At 33.1% G+C, this 19,377-nt stretch overlaps 2 protein-coding genes across 2 annotated transcripts; both read right to left on the bottom strand.

The window, feature by feature from the left end:
* Positions 1-2,564: 2,564 nt before the first annotated feature.
* Positions 2,565-2,891, bottom strand: LOC145619578 (uncharacterized). Its single transcript, XM_081674293.1, has one exon. The coding sequence runs from the start codon at positions 2,889-2,891 to the stop codon at positions 2,565-2,567; it is 327 nt and encodes a 108-aa protein (XP_081530419.1).
* A 6,369-nt stretch (positions 2,892-9,260) lies between these two features.
* On the bottom strand, positions 9,261-17,302 carry LOC145620277 (pre-rRNA-processing protein esf2-like). Its single transcript, XM_081674921.1, has 8 exons — positions 17,207-17,302; positions 16,063-16,326; positions 13,595-13,658; positions 13,387-13,454; positions 12,352-12,441; positions 12,134-12,264; positions 10,308-10,454; positions 9,261-10,215 (listed from the first exon to the last, which is right to left on the bottom strand). The coding sequence occupies exons 2-8, from the start codon at positions 16,322-16,324 to the stop codon at positions 10,186-10,188; spliced, it is 792 nt and encodes a 263-aa protein (XP_081531047.1). The 5' UTR covers positions 16,325-16,326; positions 17,207-17,302; the 3' UTR covers positions 9,261-10,185.
* Between the last annotated feature and the right edge of the window lie 2,075 nt (positions 17,303-19,377).

Consider the following 19,377-nt stretch of genomic DNA (forward strand, 5'->3'; position numbering starts at 1 on the left):
TTGCTCCTTTTCTTTTCCGAGGATTTTTATCTTTGGAACCGATGGGTCTACCACGCTTCAGGCGTGCTTTAGAATCATTTGCAACTTGGGCTTGTCCTTTTGGGACATCAATTTTAATAGGAGCATTTTCAGCTGGTATATGTGACTTTGTCACTTTCTTTGGGTCAGTAAATGAGTCAGGCAATTGATTTGCTAAGTTCTGTAAATGAATTATCTTTTGGACTTCCAACTCACATTGTTTAGTACGAGGATCTAGATGAGATAATGATAATTCATTCCAACTAATTTCCTTTTCCAGCTGTTTGTTTTCTCCCCCTAATGTTGGAAAAATTGATTCATCAAAATGGCAATCTGCATAGCGAGCCGTAAATAAATCTCCTGTAGTTGGCTCTAAGTACTTAATTATCGATGGAGATTCAAATCCAACATATATCCCTAGTCTTCTTTGAGGGCCCATTTTAGTGCGTTGTGGTGGAGCAATTGGAACATATACTGCACATCCAAATATTCTCAAATGGGATACATTTGGTTCCTGACCAAAAACCAATTGTGATGGGGAGAACTTATGATGACTTGTCGGCCTGATGCGAATTAGTGCTGCTGCATGTAATATAGCATGCCCCCAAGCAGAAATTGGGAGCTTAGATTTCATAAGTAATGGTCTAGCTATTAACTGCAAACGTTTAATTAATGATTCCGCAAGACCATTTTGTGTGTGAACATGTGCTACAGGATGTTCAACACTGATCCCAATTGACATGCAATATTCATCAAAGGCCTGGGATGTGAATTCACCAGCGTTATCAAGACGAATAGCCTTAATAGGAAAATCTGGAAAATGTGCTCGTAATCTGATCAACTGAGCAAGTAGTCTCGCAAACGCCAGGTTGCGAGTTGATAACAATGATACGTGTGACCATCTGGTTGATGCATCTATTAAAGCCATGAAATATCTAAATGGCCCACACGGGGGATGAATTGGTCCACATATATCCCCTTGTATACGTTCTAGAAAAGTAATTGATTCGAAATTTATTTTAGCTGGTGATGGTCGAAGTATTAACTTGCCTATTGAGCAAGCAACACATGAAAAACTATTATGAAGAATCTGCTGGCTCTTCAATGAGTGTCCACATGAATTTTCAAGTATTTTTCGCATCATTATTGAACCGGGATGGCCTAACCGGTCATGCCAAACCTTAAAGTCATCAGTAAACTTCTGGTTTACTATAGCATGTGATTCAATTGTATTGATTTTTGTATAGTACAAACCAGTGGAGAATGTAGGTAATTTCTCCATAATAAGTTTATTGCCTTGAGCTATACTCGTGATTTGAAGGAATTCATCATTTCCTTCACTAATTGTCTCAATATGGTATCCATTTTTTCGAATATCTTTAAAACTTAGTAAATTTCTTTGAGACTTAGGGGAGTATAATGCATCAATAATTTCCAATTTTGTTCCCCTTGGCAATAAAACACTTGCTCTTCCAGAGCCTTCTATAATTTTTGTACTACCTGATATAGTACTCACATTAATTTCTTTCATCATCAATTGCGAAAAATATTTCTTATTCTTAAGTATGGTGTGAGTGGTAGCACTATCAACTAGACATAAATCTTCACCACTGGTTGATGATTGAGCTCCAAAAGAATTCATATTCTAATAGAATTAAAGGAACTAAAATAAGATTCACAATATTAAATAACTTAAATTAATAAATGATAATAATGAAATATCCGAAAACATAAAAATGTCCAAAAACATAAAATTGTCCAAAACAAATATCCTATAAAGCATAAAGTCATAGTACTATGATAAAATTATAAAATAAATGCAAGCTAATTAACAGAGTTTATTCGTCAGTGGATCATAATTTAGTCAATTGTTTTCTTCAAGATTAGGTAAGAAATCAGCCGCTTCTAGGTGAGTTGTATCACCGCAATCAAAATCACCTTTGCCATCTTCATACACCAAATTTGTTTCCACTTTCTTTCCTTTCTGTTTGATTGATTGTTGATAAAGGTCTACTAGATGTTTTGGTGTACGACACACACGAGACCAATGGCCTTTTCCTCCACAACGATAGCATATATTTTCATTTTTATCCTTCTCATTCTTATTTCCATCTTTGTTGTCCCACTTCTGGTGGGAGTATGAGTTCCTAAAACGACCACCTCGACCACGACCATATCCACGTCCGCGGCCGCGACCACGACCTTGACCACGGCCTCGACCACGACTGCTGGCGTGATCTCTAGCCTTTTGCTCTTTCCCACTATGGGATGTCGCATTCGCTTCAGGGAATGGAGTAGAGCTAGTTGGGCGTGATTCATGATTTTTCATTAATAGTTCATTATTTTGCTCAGCCACAAGGAGACAAGATATCAATTCAGAATATTTTTTAAAGCCCTTTTCACGATATTGTGTCTGTAGGACAACATTGTTTGCATAAAAAGTAGAGTATGTTTTTTCTAACATTTCTGCATCCGTGATTTTCTCTCCACATAATTTCAATTGTGATGTAATTCTAAACATGGCTGAGTTGTATTCACTCACAGACTTAGTCTTGTAATCTTAAATGTAACCAATCATAACGAGCTTTTGGTAATATCACAGTTTTCTGGTGGTCATACCTTTCCTTTAGATTACTCCAAAGGACTTGTGGGTCTTTAACAGTCAAGTACTCAGTCTTTAGGCCTTCATGAAGGTGATGGCGAAGGAATATCATAGCTTTAGCCTTATCTTGGCTAGTTGCAGTGTTGTTTTCTTTGATAGTGTCACCAAGTCCCTTTGCATTTAAATGTATTTCAGCATCTAACACCCAAGACAGATAGTTGTTTCCAGTAATATCAAGGGCAACAAATTCGAGTTTTGCAAGTTTTAACATGATTCACTGATATATAAAACAATATTATAAATTAGGAGGGCTTTTAAAAATAACATACTTACATTGTACCATAATGATTATCTATGATATTTAGATAATATATATGTCAGATTGATCAAATTGAACAAATAGAATACTAGATATAAAATTTATAATATTAGTACTAACCATATAACGTGAAAATATGATCATGAATATGCTATTTACACAATATTATTATTAGGCAAGATAATTATTGAAGTAATAAAGTAGGTAAAGTGGGTTCCAAAATTAAGTGAAACATATACATAAAATCATCTAAAGTAACCAAAAATATATTACGGCAAAATTTAGCTAAAATTATCATTATCTCATTGATCTCCTGTTTTATCAGTCTGACACAAATTAAGGCAAAATTACGGAAAATATCATTCGGAAATGTCCTTCACAAAAATAATTACGCATGGCACAAGATTATAGTCGGTGATGGTATTTACAAAATCTAATACGAATTATTGGTAGTAATTACCATCTAGAATATTTATGCTAGTTTATAATCAATTGAGATAATATAATACAGTATATGCAAACCTTTAATTGCTATTGAGATCTATTTTAATTGATTGCGATAAGAATTTTATCAATTATAAACAATCAGGCTCTATTGGGAATTGTAGGCGGTGATAATAAATTCCTAAACAAAAACATGCTCATACATAGTTTATTAAAACGAAACTATAAAATCAAATGATGAATAATAGAATTAGTAGTGTGCACACAAGTCAATAAAGCAATGGAAATATATACTTTGCAGAAGCCAATCTTGTTGTCAAATAATCCAAATATTACTCCGTATTTTAAAACAAGTGCGTCTCAATAAACCAAATAAAAGGCCAATTTCTATGTATCAAACAATACTAAATAACTTTATAATAATTGCTTCACAACACATGTCATTATAATAGCTTTCAAATCCTAATTCCATATCAAAAAGCATAATAAATATTATTAAAGTATAAAAAGGTATAGCAGAACATACTAGTTTGGTGGTAACTACAACAAAGTAAATGAACAATTCAAAACAAATTTATATAAAAGATTATTGCAAATCAGAATACGAAATGCATGCAACATAATATTGTGGCTACGACTAATACGAATGAAGTATTTGGTAATTGTATAATAGTTACGTTATATTAAACGTACCTGAATTTAGAGTAGGATAACTTAATTCAACTAGGTAGAACTATGGTGCTGATAACGTGTTAAATATAGAAGAGAATTATAGAGAAATATAGAGAGATAGAGAAATATATTTTTACGTTGTGTATATTCTTCCATACTGTACGGGATATATATATACATGAATAATATCTAGAGTTCCATCAACGGATAAGATCAAATACCCAACTCTAGAGTATTCTAGATGGTACATGGGATAATAGTCATCCATATTTTGATATTTTCATAACATTTAGTAAATTGTCCTTAATGTCTAGTCATTTTCTTTTTTGTCTCAAAAAAACAATAGGTAATATATGAGTGATATATTTTCTACAAATTGGTTAGCCAATGTCTGAATCCTGGACTCAAGTAGTTTTTTTACCATCCAATTCAATTCAATCATTAATGATGAGCACTTTTTAATCTAACAAAGTTCATCTTATTGGGAAAAAAAATTTATAAAAAAATAATATTAAAAAAAACACTATTTATCGGTGGAAATAATAAATTGCATTTGATAATTTTAAATTACTTGTACTCATACTTTGTACATTTTTGTTTTATATGACTTTTTTCATGTATCTTGTACTGTTCATTTTTGTTTTTTAAAGCTTGAAATCTACTTCCTTGTATATTTGAAGCTTAGCAATTTCTACCATCCCATCAACTATCATTGATATTTGAAGCTTGAAATCTACTTCCTAAAATCATCATGTTCATCTCATGGTTCGATTCTTCTTGGGTAGAATTTTCATCCATAACAAAAAGGGCAATCCACACGATATATATCGCGATGACGGGGTTTTCCGGATATTGAGCAAGAAAATGGTTTGTTTTTCGTATGATATTTGGATGATAGGTAAAAGAGTAGATTTAGTTTAACTTATCATATTGAGAAAATTAATAAGTCTAAAATTGTAATACCCTATATTTTTATGTATTTTTATAAAGTATTTAAGTATTAGTAAAATGTATTGTTAAGGGCTCAAGTATTTTGATTAAATATTTTGAAGGGTTAAAATATTTTAAATATAAAGTTTTATAAAAGTAAAATATATTTTGGGCCAAACGTTTATTAATTATTGGGCAATGTAAATTATTCCTACATATCCTTATTAAAATAACCCATAACTTAAGCCCTATCCCATAACTTAAGCCCACATTTTTATAAGTCCAATTTAACCCTACATTCTCTACTCTATAAATACCCCATGAATCCCCAAAAATTTCCCACACAAAAAGGTTAGTATTAATTTTTTCTCTTTTGTTTTATTAATTTGTGTAATTATAATTATTGATTATGGGTTTTGATTTATTGTTTGAAATTAATTTAATTAGTATCAAATTGTATTGTTGATGATTAAACTTTATTATTTCAGATTTAATAAATGTCATAATTTTCAGTTTTGTAAATTTTATAACCTAGGGTTTTTAATTATTGAAAATCATGATTTTAGGGTTTTTATGAACAATTGATTTAGGGCTTTTATAGTAATGATGTTTTGAATTATTGGTGATTATAACTACTAATTAGTTTAACTTAATTCCAGATTATTTTGAACACGTAAATTCGTGTTTTAATTTTTAGATTTCCGTTCGTTAATATTAATCCCGTTATAATCCCGATCGACCAGGTTCTAAACTCATCCTATTTTGATAAAAAAAAAAAAGTAGTGTTTTTCATGTGGAAACAACGTTTTAAGAAAGACTCATTACCTTTGGTAGTGAGCACCACCCTTTCGTGGCCAAATTCAGCCTCTAAATATGATTTTCGGGCAGTTTTTGGTTTTTAACGAAGTTTTTTTTTTTATTGCTTTAAATTTTATCCTTGAGTTTAAAGGGTAAGAGATAATTTAATTTTTCTATGGATAATTTAAGTATAAAGATATATTTTGATGAAGTTTTAAAGGGGTTTTTGATTAGTTGAAAATGCTGGAATTTTATTTAAAGTAGTATAATTGTGATTTTAATAAAAGGGTGTGATTACCTATTAAAAAAGAGTTTAATTAGGGGTTTTTAAATAATTTTCAGATTTATTTTAAATGGTTTAAAGGGAGTTTAAGTTGCTGGAAATTGTGTATACAAGGGTAATTAATTTAGGATTATTGTCCCTTTATGTAGGAGACTTGATTCGGGAATTGTTGTAGTGTTTTCGGCCACTTTAAGGGCTTTATTGAGGTACGTTTGCGTACTTAACATATTTTGATGATGTAGAATCATGCTAGGCTTGATTTCAATCAATTACAAGTAGTATCATGCTAAGGTTTATGAATTAAATTGTGAATTATTGGTGTTGGTGATTGAATTGTGAAGTATGAATTATTTGTGATGATTTATGGATTGGAAAATTATATTTTGGCATGATTATATGGACTACACTTTTATTTATGGCATGTTAGAATGCATGTTTAATTAAACTATATGTTTAATTTGGCTTGGATTATGGAAAAGGAACTTTATTATGGTTCATATAATTTTTATTGATGCTTTAAGCATGAGGAATGAGCTACATAAGTGTCTATGTATACGAGGAATAAATTGTATGTTGGTGTCTTTGTGCACTTAAGGTGTTTTTAACACTGAGGGATAGGATTTTTGGCGCTTTATGCGTTTAAGGTGTCTTTGACACTGAGGTAGAATTAAAAAGGGTTCAACATTAAATATTATGTGGTCACTAAATATCAAGAATTAAATTGGTGTGTTTGTTGATTGAATAATTATTGATGATTAAATTGTTATGCTTTGAGAGTCATCACCAAGTCTAATAATATGTAAATAACGTAAAGTGAAAGAGATTACGCACCAAAACTCTTGGAACGTATATACCTTGAGTATGAACATATGGGGGGAGTTATGTGACTTTATATTTGATCATAATTTCTAACGGAGTACAGGACGCTGTACATTCCTTTTTATTATTATTATTATGCTTTGGAATTCCGCCACCTATGTGTGGTTTTGTCACTGGCACGGTTAGCTCCTGTGTCATTTAACCTCAATTTATTGGGGGAGGTAGAGTTGGAAACCCGTTCGATGCGTAATCAACGCTAAATGAATTATTTAGTGTCTAGTGAATGTGTCTTGTTGATTGTTGTGTGTGCTTGTAAACAAGTGCATTGAGGTAAGTGTGTGTTGATAGGTGAAAGCATGTTAGTGTGTTTAATTACGCTTATGTACTCAGCTTTGCTGATTGTGTGTGTTTGTGTGTTTGGCCATGTCTTTATCTTGGCCCTATGATGACCCATTTTTAATGGAGAGTAGTGGGGACAAGTGGAGATAATCTTTTCAGGTGTTAAAGCATATTCATGACGGGATATGAGTGAAGAGCGAATCATACTAGTTTTTATTAGTTGAGATATGATTTATTGCTTTCAAATATTATATTATGTTATGCTTATGAGACTAACGCAAAGGTTTTCATAATTTAATTGGTTTTGATAAGGGCCTACAATGGTTCCATGTTGTAGGTTGATTTTATTTGACTTCGTTTGACTTTGGTTTTAACTTTACTTTCGTTTGGTTGACTTTTAAGTTGATTCGTTTTGAATGGTTTTGATTCAAGTCTTCCGCTGTGTGTCTTTGATAATTGCCTTAGCCGTTCTAACGGTGGCGGTAATGTCTTAGATATTCCTAAATTGTATTTTAAAGAGTAAAATAGGTATTTTTAAAGGAAAGGAATTTCTAGGGTGTTACAAAAATGCCCGCAAGATGCATCGAAAGAAGGAAAATGGGAGGTGCATTGATTGGAAGTTTAGAACGCATTATTATATAGGAAGGTTAGCAAAATTCTTCAAAAATAAATAATAAATAAAAATAACATATGCAAACAAAAATAATTGAAATTCAAAAAATTTCATCAGAGAGATAATTTAGTACATAGTCCTTAGTGCCTAGTCATTTTCTTTTTTGTCTCAAGAAAACAATAAGTAATATATGAGTGATATCTTTTGTACAAATTGGTTAGCCAATGTCTGAATCCTGGACTCGAGTAGTTTTTCTACCATCCAATTCAATTCAATCATTTGATGATGAGCGCTTTTTAGTCTAACGAAGTTCATCTTCTTGGAAAAAAAAAAATTATTCATCGGTGGAAATAATAAATTGCATCCGAGAATTATAAATTACTTGTACTCATACTTTGTACATTTTTGTTTTATATGACTTTTTTCATGTATCTTGTACCGTTCATTTTTGTTTTTGAAACTTGAAATCTACTTCCTTGTATATTTGAAGCTTAACAATTTCTACTATCTCATCAACTATCATTGATATTTGAAACTTGAAATCTACTTCATAAAATCATCATGTTTATCTCATGGTTCGATTCTTCTTGGGTAGAATTTTCATCCATAACAAAAGGGCAATCCACACGATATGTATCGCGATGACGGAGTTTTTTTAATCTTGAGCAAGAAAATGGTTTGTTTTCCATTTGATATTTGGATGATAGGTAAAGAGTAGATTTAATTTAACTTAGTTTATTGTGCAAATTAATAAGTCTAAAATGCCAGCAAGATGCATGGAAAGAAGAAAATGGGAGGTGCATTGATCGGAAGTTTAGAACGTATTATTATATAGAAAGGCATGCAATATTCTTCAAAAATAAATAATAAATAAAAATAACATATGCAAGCAAAAATAATTGAAATTCAAAAATTTTCATCAGAGGGATAATTTAGGATATAGTCCTTAGTGCCTAGTTATTTTCTTTTTTGTCTCAAGAAAACAATAGGTAATATAAGAGTGATATCTTTTCTACAAATTATTTATCAAATGTATGATTCCTGGACTCGGGTAGTTTTTCTACCATCCAATTCAATTCAATCATTTAATGATCAACACTTTTTAGTCTAACAAAGTTCATCTTATAAAAAAAAAAAAAAAAAAAAAAAAATCATTTATCGGTGAAAATAATAAATTACATATGATAATTATAAATTATACGATGAAAACTTGATAAGCTGCCCAAACTATTGGGGTGTTAGGGGAGGGAGGTTATGGCCTATCCTATGAGGGGAGATTTAAGAAATTCCCTCCTATAGAATGAGCTTAGTGAGATTCGATAGCTGACCTCAAGCTCAGAAGTCAAAGAGCTAAGTTAACTGCATTAGCCTTTTTTTCTTGCACGTACTATGTAAATGACGTCTAAAGAAAGCAATACAAATGTTGTGTCAAAAAAACTTCTATCTTCTGATGCAGTAAAATTGATGTGTATTGTTCAGTGAAGAGTGAGCTGCCCTAGAGAACTACCATCAGGCACCGACGTCTCATCCATATAAATTACAGTGATAAGCGGCTACACTGACAAATTAAAAAGGCAAAATAAATAGAAGGTAAAATTGATATAAACCACCTTTTTTATCCGACTTTTTTGAAAAAACCACCTTTTAAGTTTTTTTTTTTAACTAAACCACCTTTTAAGTACCTAATTTTTTTATTGCTCCACCCCTATTTCAAATCTAACATATTGCATCTCAACTATCCACTTTCAAATCATCAACCATAGCAAATCTTTCCCTTCCATCTCAACCATCCACTTCAATTACCTCAATTTAGGTTTTGAGAATAAACAAATACTACAATTTAATTTTTGTAGCAAAATTAGGTTTGTTTTTTTAGAGCTTTACTCAATTTAGTCATGCATATATATAAAGAGAAGGGTCAAATGTTTTTGGAGGTGAAAAAAATACATGATTTAGGAGCGAAAGTCACAAGTTGTGGGCCCCTTTGACGTCTTAGTTAATTTTTTCGTCATAATTTGAAACAGGGGTGGTGCAATTAAAAATTTAGGTACTTAAAAGGTGGTTTAATTAAAAATAAAACATAAAAGGTGGTTTTTTCAAAAAAGTTGGACATAAAAGGTGGTTTATACCAATTTTACCTAAATAGAATTAAATAAAATGAAGAAATTACAATATTCAAAACTTTGGACCTGGAAAAATATGAAGATTAATATCTTCCTCCTATGTATACCCTCTGATATACAATGAAGATCCAGGTGGTATGGGTGACAAATGTTACAGTACACAACGAAACATTCATTCCCAAACAAGGCAGACTTGACCTTGCATCACAAAGGCAATTAGAATGCTCAGGATTCATCATTACCTGAGTTAAAGATCTGGAAAAAGATATTTATCATAAGTAAATGTTTAACGAAGAGAAAAAAGAGAATTGTATGAAGCAATGCAAGTAAAATCGAACAACACTTGCCTCAGCCATTACAGCTTTAGAGAGCGTCGGCCTGTTTTTGAAAGCAGTCTCTGCAAGAGGTTTCTTCTGGGGAAACGGACGTATTACTTTAGGCTTTTGCTGCTCCTTTGGGCCTTCTGAATCTAGACTATTTTGGAGTTTCCGCTTCTGAAGGCATAAATTTTTTAAGTATTGGTTCAAATAACTATTGAAACAAATGCTAATAAAATGAAAATTTTCCTACAAGCACTTGTCAACTAAACCGTGTCAATCAACAACTTGAGGCATGACCTCTAGTACAACACCATAAAAATGGAAGTACAAGATTCTTCTATGGCATGCACTGGTGTACTAAAAGTCCTTCAAAATAATCAAAATACCGCTCTCCAAAAAGAAAAAGAAAAAACATATACTTCTTTATAAGCCATGTACAAGCTAAAATTACAATGCTGAAGAGAGCCCTGACAGGTCTGTCACAGATTCTAACATGATAAATGGAGCAGCTTGATCCACATGATGAACAAGCTCTGAGCGCTCAATAAACTCTTAAGCATTACCAATCCAATAGATTAGTTTAAGGCTGAAACAAAACCCAAGAAATAAAACGGGAGTAGATCTTCACACTAACTTTTTTGCAACACATTTTAAGCCCTACCTTTCTTTGGCTGATGATAATAACTCTAGGAAAGAAGTAAAATCAAAATAGATGGGCTACAATATTATACTTTTTCCTACCTATATATTATTATTGCACCATTTGTAGTTTCACGCTTGACAAAGCACGACTTTGGCCATTAATATCTTTGATTATCTTTTAGTTAAAATTATTAAGAATTAATTAAATACGAAGTATTATAGAAATATAGATTATGACGAATATAATAAGATTCCATATGACTATTTTTTCTTGCAAATAAATAACAAAAAATGGTCAAAGGGGAGAGTGTGAATAGTGTAAAAACCAAAATGATGCAACTATAAAACAGAGGAAATACTAATTAATCAACTGGAGTAAGTGGCAAAAGTTGTGTTACACAGACACATAGCAGTGGACAATAAATTGTCTCTTGTATTTCAAGGTGAATTATGTTTTGGATGAGGATGTGAACTAGAATGGTCAAATTATGGTCTCCTTAAACGGAAAAGGCAGACATTTTCCAAAACTTTAAGACTGAATAAGTAGGTGTTGATTAAGGTTAACATTGACAAAATGAATAAATGAATATGATACCACCCCCTTGGGCTATTTTCCCAAAAATGTGAACTTGATTCAAAGTACATGACATTTGGAGAGATTCTAGTATTCTATCATATATGAACACAGATGTAACATCTTATTCATTAAAATACTTATTCAATAATTAGACTACATTATACGAATTTTCTCATTATAAAACTAAAACAAAAGGGAAATCATCCTAGCTTCTATGGGGATAATCTTTTCTGCAGTATAGGATGTCATGGACTCATTGTATCATGAAACTGACAGCAACAACCAACCAAAGTCAAATGGTGCTCATCTTTGGTACTCAAACCCTTCAGAAGTGTCAAATTTGTATCATATATCTGATTTACATAGATCAAGCTTATTCAGTTTCAAGTGTTTTTAATCGTATTCGAGTGTGGAGTGTCTGTGTTTTTATAAGATTTTTAGTTATGTGTTGGACACAATGTAAATGGATAGTGAAGAATAGGTAGCTACAGAGTTTTGTTAGCTCGACCTAAATCACTCTAACATAAATGCACTCATACCAAACAATCTCATCAGACCATACATAACAAATACTTGATACAAGCTACAAGTTTTGACATGGTGCAACTTAACAAATAGTATAAAGTCCACATACCTTGACCATACGCTTTTCTATCTCACTCAAAGCACGAGACTGATCCACTTTATTTAGATAGAAGTCACGTTCTTTATTTCCAGCAGATATTTCCATACGCAACTTCTGGTCTCGAATGGCATTGTTGTATGCTGTTTTGACATACAAATAAACTATTAACACCAAGAACCCCAAAATATATGACCAAATTTATAGAAATGTGATATATGAATCCTTACTAGTCTCTTCAGTAAGATCATCCCACTTAAACTTGCTTAAATACTTGATGTTCCAAATATCATAGAAGAATTGTGATCTCTTTTTTCCTCCTGTTGATACATAGATGTCAAGAAGTGAACAAGGTCATATTGACAAGAAAATTGAAATTATTTGGGAAGTTGCAATTATTTGGGAAGGACAGCTAATCAGTAGTAGTACATCCTAGAAAAAAGCTCAAATGTCTGACAATTTAATTTCTTAAATATGATCAATCCCATGAGCATCTATTCAAAGATCTAGTATCCAAATTCATAATTTATAAATAAAAAAATATTAAAAAAAAAAATTGGCTCTCTTTTCCCCTCCACCTTCCCACAATTGACTCAAACCAAAACATATACTTGTAAGAAATAAACATATAGGTGCAGAATAGATAGAATAAGAGGGGAAAAATTAAGGGGGTATATTGTTCTGATGCTCTAAGCTTTCTTGAGTGGGGAGTTAACCATTACCTAACATATCACCCACCCTGTCACCAGTGTAATATTTCTCCCTCCACTCTACTCAATTCTATGTCCCTTCTTCCTTGATGAACAGTTGGCACCAGCCCATCTTTTCCTCCCTCTCTCTCTTCAGGTTCTCTCTCTCCCACCCGACCCCCCCCCCCCCTCCCCTGGCACAACCTCCACCAGATCTATCTTCTGTTGCCCATCACCAGCAATATCTCTCCTCCACAGCTTCACCTGACTCTCTCTACTCCACCAAATGTACTTGAGCTGCCACCATTCTCTCACCAGTGACCTCAGATCTAGGTGAAATTTGTTGCTTAATCTTCTAGCATGCTAGATTTGTGGGAAAGTAGAAACTATGTCTCTACCAATTGCTTGTAGATTCATAACCATCAGTGTTCTTCCATACAGCCATGCTCACAGAATTAAAAATATGCTCAACTCTCGATCTCGATCTATCGACCATTTTCACTTCAAAGACACTAAACCATTTATTTAAAATAAAACATTATTAAGCAAAAAAAAAAAGGGAGCAACAGAACATACCCATTTGTTCACCATTTAACATATTTGCAACCTTTTTTGCAACGTGCTTGTCTGCAAATTCTACCCACCTGCGTAAACCATAATCACATGTAAAATAAAGGAGATGAGGGCCTTTTCTATAGATATAGCAAAAATGGCGTTTCTGAATATTTATTCAAGGTTTGTAATTAGTTTGAACATCAAATGAAAACATTATTATCACACACACCCTTCAGAAAATTCTAGCCCACGAAAACCTCCAGACCGTTTACGTCGCATTTGAGCTTCAGGATCTGCAAATAACATTTAATATAGTCTTTAATTTGAACAAAAGTCATAAAATGCACCCATATAATCCCTAACAATACAAAATGACTAGAAGCCTGTTTAAATGTACAAGAACAGGAAGAAAGATGGCATTACACCCCCCCCCCCCCCCCACACACACACACACACAAAAAAAAAAAAAAAAAAAAAAAGAGAGAGAGAGAGAGAGAAAGCATAAGACTCAAAGAGAAAACCATCATGGATAAAAGAGAACATATATGGAAGTGAGGCAAGGAAAAGGAACATCCAGTGTAAGCAAGTGAGCAGGCAAATGCACACTGAATATTTGTTAGGTTTGTGAATACTATGATACAAGTTAGAGAACATCTTTGACCAGATGTATCAGTATCGGAAGATTGAAAATTTTCCAATAATGAAAGGGGGGGTGTTTGGATGGCAAATTTGGTGTATGATAGTTGTCTTTCTTTCTTTTTAAAAAATAAAAAAATAAATAAATAAAAAATAAAAAAACACTTAATCTCATACTTCCTCCGTTCTTTTTTACTTGACCCGCTTTGACTTTTACACTATTCATCACCCCTCCTTTGACCGTCTTTTGTGAATAATATGTAAGGAAAAACATATTCATGTAAGATCTTTTTGAATTCGTCTCAATAAGTACTATCATAATATGTAAATTTTATAATTTTTACTTATGGAGAATTAAAGTTATTGTTCGTTAAAGTTTTGCATTGGCAAGCGTGATAAAAGAAACAGGTCAAGTAAAAAAGAACAGAGGAAGTACATAAAACTCACACATCATAGAGTAGTACCACAACTAAGCAAAGAGGCAAACCTGTACCACAAAGACTCATGCTTTACCCGATCACACTTCACGGCCTTGACAAAAAAGAGGAATAAACCACAAACTAATCATCAAAATACTTTGACCAACAACTCCCTTTAGTGATCTCTTGATTCACCCACACAATCTCCCTAGATTTTGTATTACAAATCCAAATCCCTCTCTAGCACATGAGGAATTTGTAATTTATTCAGATTTCGATGTACTTTTGAATTTTTTTAAGTGAGCACACAAAACAATGATCCCTAAGCCCTCTTTACATATAGGATGGAAACCTTAGACTCTTATTCGACTTAAAAAACAATTCTAGCATCTACCAAGATTTAGAATATGACAAGGATTAGGATGAATACAACAAGAAATAGGGAATAAGTATTCTATCTTCCTAAGCAATTGACAATTAAGTAGATATAAAGCACCCAAGACTCCTAAAACAATTACGTAGAACAATTAAACTACAATTAAGTTGAATGCTGAAACTCGGGAGACTTCACAGGACACACACTAATGTATTAATGTCCCATCCACCCTATGATACAGTAGTGTAATTTAATGTACATGGTTGTCTAGTTTACTTTATCCACCATTGCTCTTTGGTTTCACTTCGTAACTTCTGCATAACTTGAACCCATAAACTGAACCTACAACATGTTCTGAGCCTACTATTGTGGCAAACTAACTGCTAAACTCTTACAAATAAGTAGTTTTGCAGCTCAAATAAACTCCAAAGCACCTAAACAATCCTAATCATCAAATAGCTCTCTGTGTTCAAGCTAAAAGCTCCTTTTTGTTGCTTCTCACAAGCTGCTACTTCTCTTTTTTTTACCCCCCTAGAATCCCTAATGCAGTGTGATATTTGAAGCACATTGGCTACAATCAAGCCTTTACTAAGCCCATTCACTTTCATCAGCACACCACATAGCTTTAATTAGGCACTTCCTATGTCATAAAAGTCTTAATACATGAAGATAATCAGATAAATACAGTAAATACAAGCCAATTGTATCTATCTGACTACTGTCTTGGGAGCTCTTGCCTTGTAAACAATGTTTTCATATGGAGAACGCAAGAATCAGGCACTTGATATTAGGACTTTATCAATGTAATAGGCTACTTACTAAAGCAGAAGATGATTTTACTACAATGCGCATTGCTGAATTCAGCCTCCCATATACTTAATGTACCTAACCCTACAAGAATAACAGCTTCTTCTGGCAACTTATATTTCTATGCAATTTCAACTACGATACCTACAGCTTGCGGGTGTCTATCTATCTTATACAGAGTAAAACAGCGTACAGAGGGTACCATGATCCTCTTTATTTCTTTCTTCCTTCATCTTTAATGATATTTATTATGACACCTTAATTTTCCCTCATGCAATAACCAAACTCAATTGCATTCCGTTCTTAGGTCCAGAAAAATCGCGCTATAAACACTTAAACAATACAATTCTAACACTCAGTATCAACCAATATCAACAAACAACCCATCAAACAAATAACCACAAATTCAGCAATTTAACATAGATAACAAGAACAAAGAACAAGAAAAGGATTACGAACTTTCGGGAGCCAAATAAATGCGTTGAATTTCACCATAAGCGGAGAGAATTTGACGGAGTTTTAAAGGGTCCATCTTTGGAGGAATCCTGCTCAAATAACACACTCCCCTTTTATCAGCCTTCTCAGTTTCCTTCAATAATCTCTTCCTCCTTTTCTCTTTCTTCCTCCTCTCTCTCTCTTCATCTTTAACTGACTTTTTTCCTGCAACTTTAATTACATCAATTTCTGGGTTTTGAACCCCCAATTCTTCCACCTCTGCCATACCTGTTTAACACATTAGCAATCAAATTTGACTCAATCATCAAATTAAATTCAATTGAAAATTTGAGTAGCAAAATTCTAGCAACCAGAAGTATAAATTTTCAGTAATTAAAGCATAATCAGTAGTTCAATTATAAAATTCTGTTGGGGAAATTGGATTACTGGGTCACAAAAATGACACGAAATTGAACAAATTAACACTTCGAGGCCCGAACGAAATCAGTTTCCAAAGTAATATTTCGACCCTGAATTTACACACCGGGTATCACGAAATTACTAGGAGATACAACGAAGACAATCACAACAGTGTGTAGTATGTTTGTGATCTAATGTAATCAAACTTTGGATAATTTATGATGATGATAATTAAAACAAGCAATTTAGGAAAATGAGAAATGAATCTCACGAAAAGGAACTGACCCCATTTTCCTTACTCCCCTCATCATATGTTAATTAACATATATATAATAGAAGCTTTTTAATCATGCCAAAAGTCACCAAGTAACTGACAAAAAACCAAGCCCAAAAACTCACGAAGAAGAAACTGGTGACGATAAACCGTCAAATCCTACCGGGCCACGGTCGCCCGATCGGGCGGTTCTGGGTGTCATAATCTGAAGCCATAACAGGCTGCTATGGCTGTCCACTTTACCGAGTATACCCCTCTAAACAGAGATTAATAGCTTCTAATTACTTTGCTATACTTAATCAAAACACCTCACCTTTATTAACACCTTCACCTATATTAACATTGATTAAGCAAAGCAAACATGAATATTGTCTCATACTCTAAATTATTCAACTTAGAATAGCCCTAATTTGAATAAAATTAACAATTGACATTAAATTGTGAAATTTAATTCGATGAAAACAAATATCTTACCTCAGAACTCAGAAGAGAAGCTGCTTCAATGGAGATTTACATTGGAGGCTGCCAGCAGCAGGGGTTATCAGAATTAATTCTGATGCTGCTAATGTGGTAAACACTGGAGTATCAACAAGGAGGAGAAGGGCTATTCTACCTTAATGTTGTTTTACGAGGATATCTTCAAGTTGAAAGATTCGTTTATTTGCCGTAACAAAAAAGTAAAAAAAATTAAAAAAAAAAAATTGTCACACGTTTAATCCATTGTTAATACTTCATACTTTGTAAATTCCGTTTTTAATTGGTTATTATTTGCTCTTCATTTTGTTGGTGGGTTCAATATGATCCTCAAACTCACACGAAGGCCCGGTTCTGATTTACTAAACTAAACTAAACTGATTGGAGCTGAACTGAATAGAGCTGAAATGAATTGTTTATGAGAGAAAGAAATTAAGAGCTGAACTGATTGAAGCTGAACTGAAATTAAGCTAAAGAGAACAGGCCCGAAGTATTTGATTATTGATTTTATTTGGTAAAGTCTCCTCAAATTCTCAATCTTCAGTTTGTAAATACTTTTTGAAGTTTTTTCCACACTACCTCTTATTTTGTTGACTTTAACCTAAAATGTATACGGTTTGTCTATACATTTCTTACGGAGTTAAAAAAAAAAGAAAAAAATTGACTTTTGATATGAAGTCCATACAATCTATAATCTATAATCTATCTATAATATATATTAAAAGGCGTCCCTTTTAAAGGAACGGTGCCACATGGCACTCTTCAAAGTATGTGTGTTTTGTCTCAATGCCACATCATCATTCACAAGTATATGCGTCACATAAGCTAGCCACTTCACTTAACAAAATAAAATATGCTTTGAACAAGATTTGAATCCATAACCTCCAATACATATAGGTAATACATTTATCATTTCAACCAACTATTATTAATGTTTCAAGTTTGACATAATATTATATATTCATTTCAGTTATTAAGTAAATTTGAGGTAATATAATCCATTTATTTTTCACAAGATTAAATATAAATACAAATTTTAAAAAAAAAAAAAAAAAAAAGTGACATTCGAAGCAACGCCCGAAACACTACACACACTAACTATACAATTAGTTGAACATAATTAAGTACACAAGCTAGCAACCCGGGACATCACCCGGGGTACACACTAGTTTGTCTGTGAATTGTTGCTACATAACGTTATTTAGGGGACATTAATAATTTTTTTGCTATAAAAAATCTTTACTCGTAGCTGAGTTTGAGGATCATATTGAACCCACCAACAAAATGTATAGCTACACTTGGAGATCTATTATGGCTGCGAGAGATTTGGTTGTGAAAGGAGCTAGGAAGCTTATTGGCACGGGATCAACCATTGAAATTTGGAAGGACCCTTGGGTGCCTTCTCTACCAAGCAACATATGTGCGATGATGCCCCTAGATAAGTAGATATGTAAATGATTTTATCAATGATGGGGAGTGGAATATGAATATACTCAACTCACATTTTTTGGAGTGGGAAGTTAATGAAATCCTTAAAATCCCAATCCCACGTTTTAGTGAAATTGACTCTTGGACATGGCACTTCACAAAATCAGGTGACTTCTCTGTCCGTAGTGCGTATCATGCTGCTTTGTGGGCTGCTAGATTACCACCAAAAATTAAGCATTCTGGCCGGAGAGCTCTCCAAAATGTCATTCCTGTTAGAAGCAACCTGAAAAAGAGGGGCATATGTGCTGATGAGGTATGTCCTATGTGTAGAGATGCCCCTGAGACGATTGGACATGCACTTTTCTTCTGCAATATTGTGAAGGCAGTATGGTATTTATCCCGCCTTAGATTAGTTATGCAGGAAGATATTTTCCATTTTGTTCTGGTTTAGTGTAAGGTGAAGGGGGAACTGATTAAGGAAAATGTTTGGTGGGATAACTTCTGGAGTTTGTTGTGGGGAATCTGGTTGAGAAGAAAAGCATGGACATTTGAGAACAAAGACATTCACATTGCTGATGTGTTGAGAAAGGCAGCAGGGATCATTGGTGAGTATGATAAGGCAAATGCTACCAGCCCCTATGACATTAGCATCAGATCTGAGGTCTCTAAGAGATGGATTCCTCCCCCACAAGGAGTCTATAAGTTGAATACTGATGCTGCGATTTTTGATAGGGAGTATATTG

This window comes from Chenopodium album, chromosome 27 (genome assembly GCF_948465745.1).
Source record: "Chenopodium album chromosome 27, dcCheAlbu1.1, whole genome shotgun sequence".
Taxonomy (NCBI): Eukaryota; Viridiplantae; Streptophyta; class Magnoliopsida; order Caryophyllales; family Amaranthaceae; genus Chenopodium; species Chenopodium album.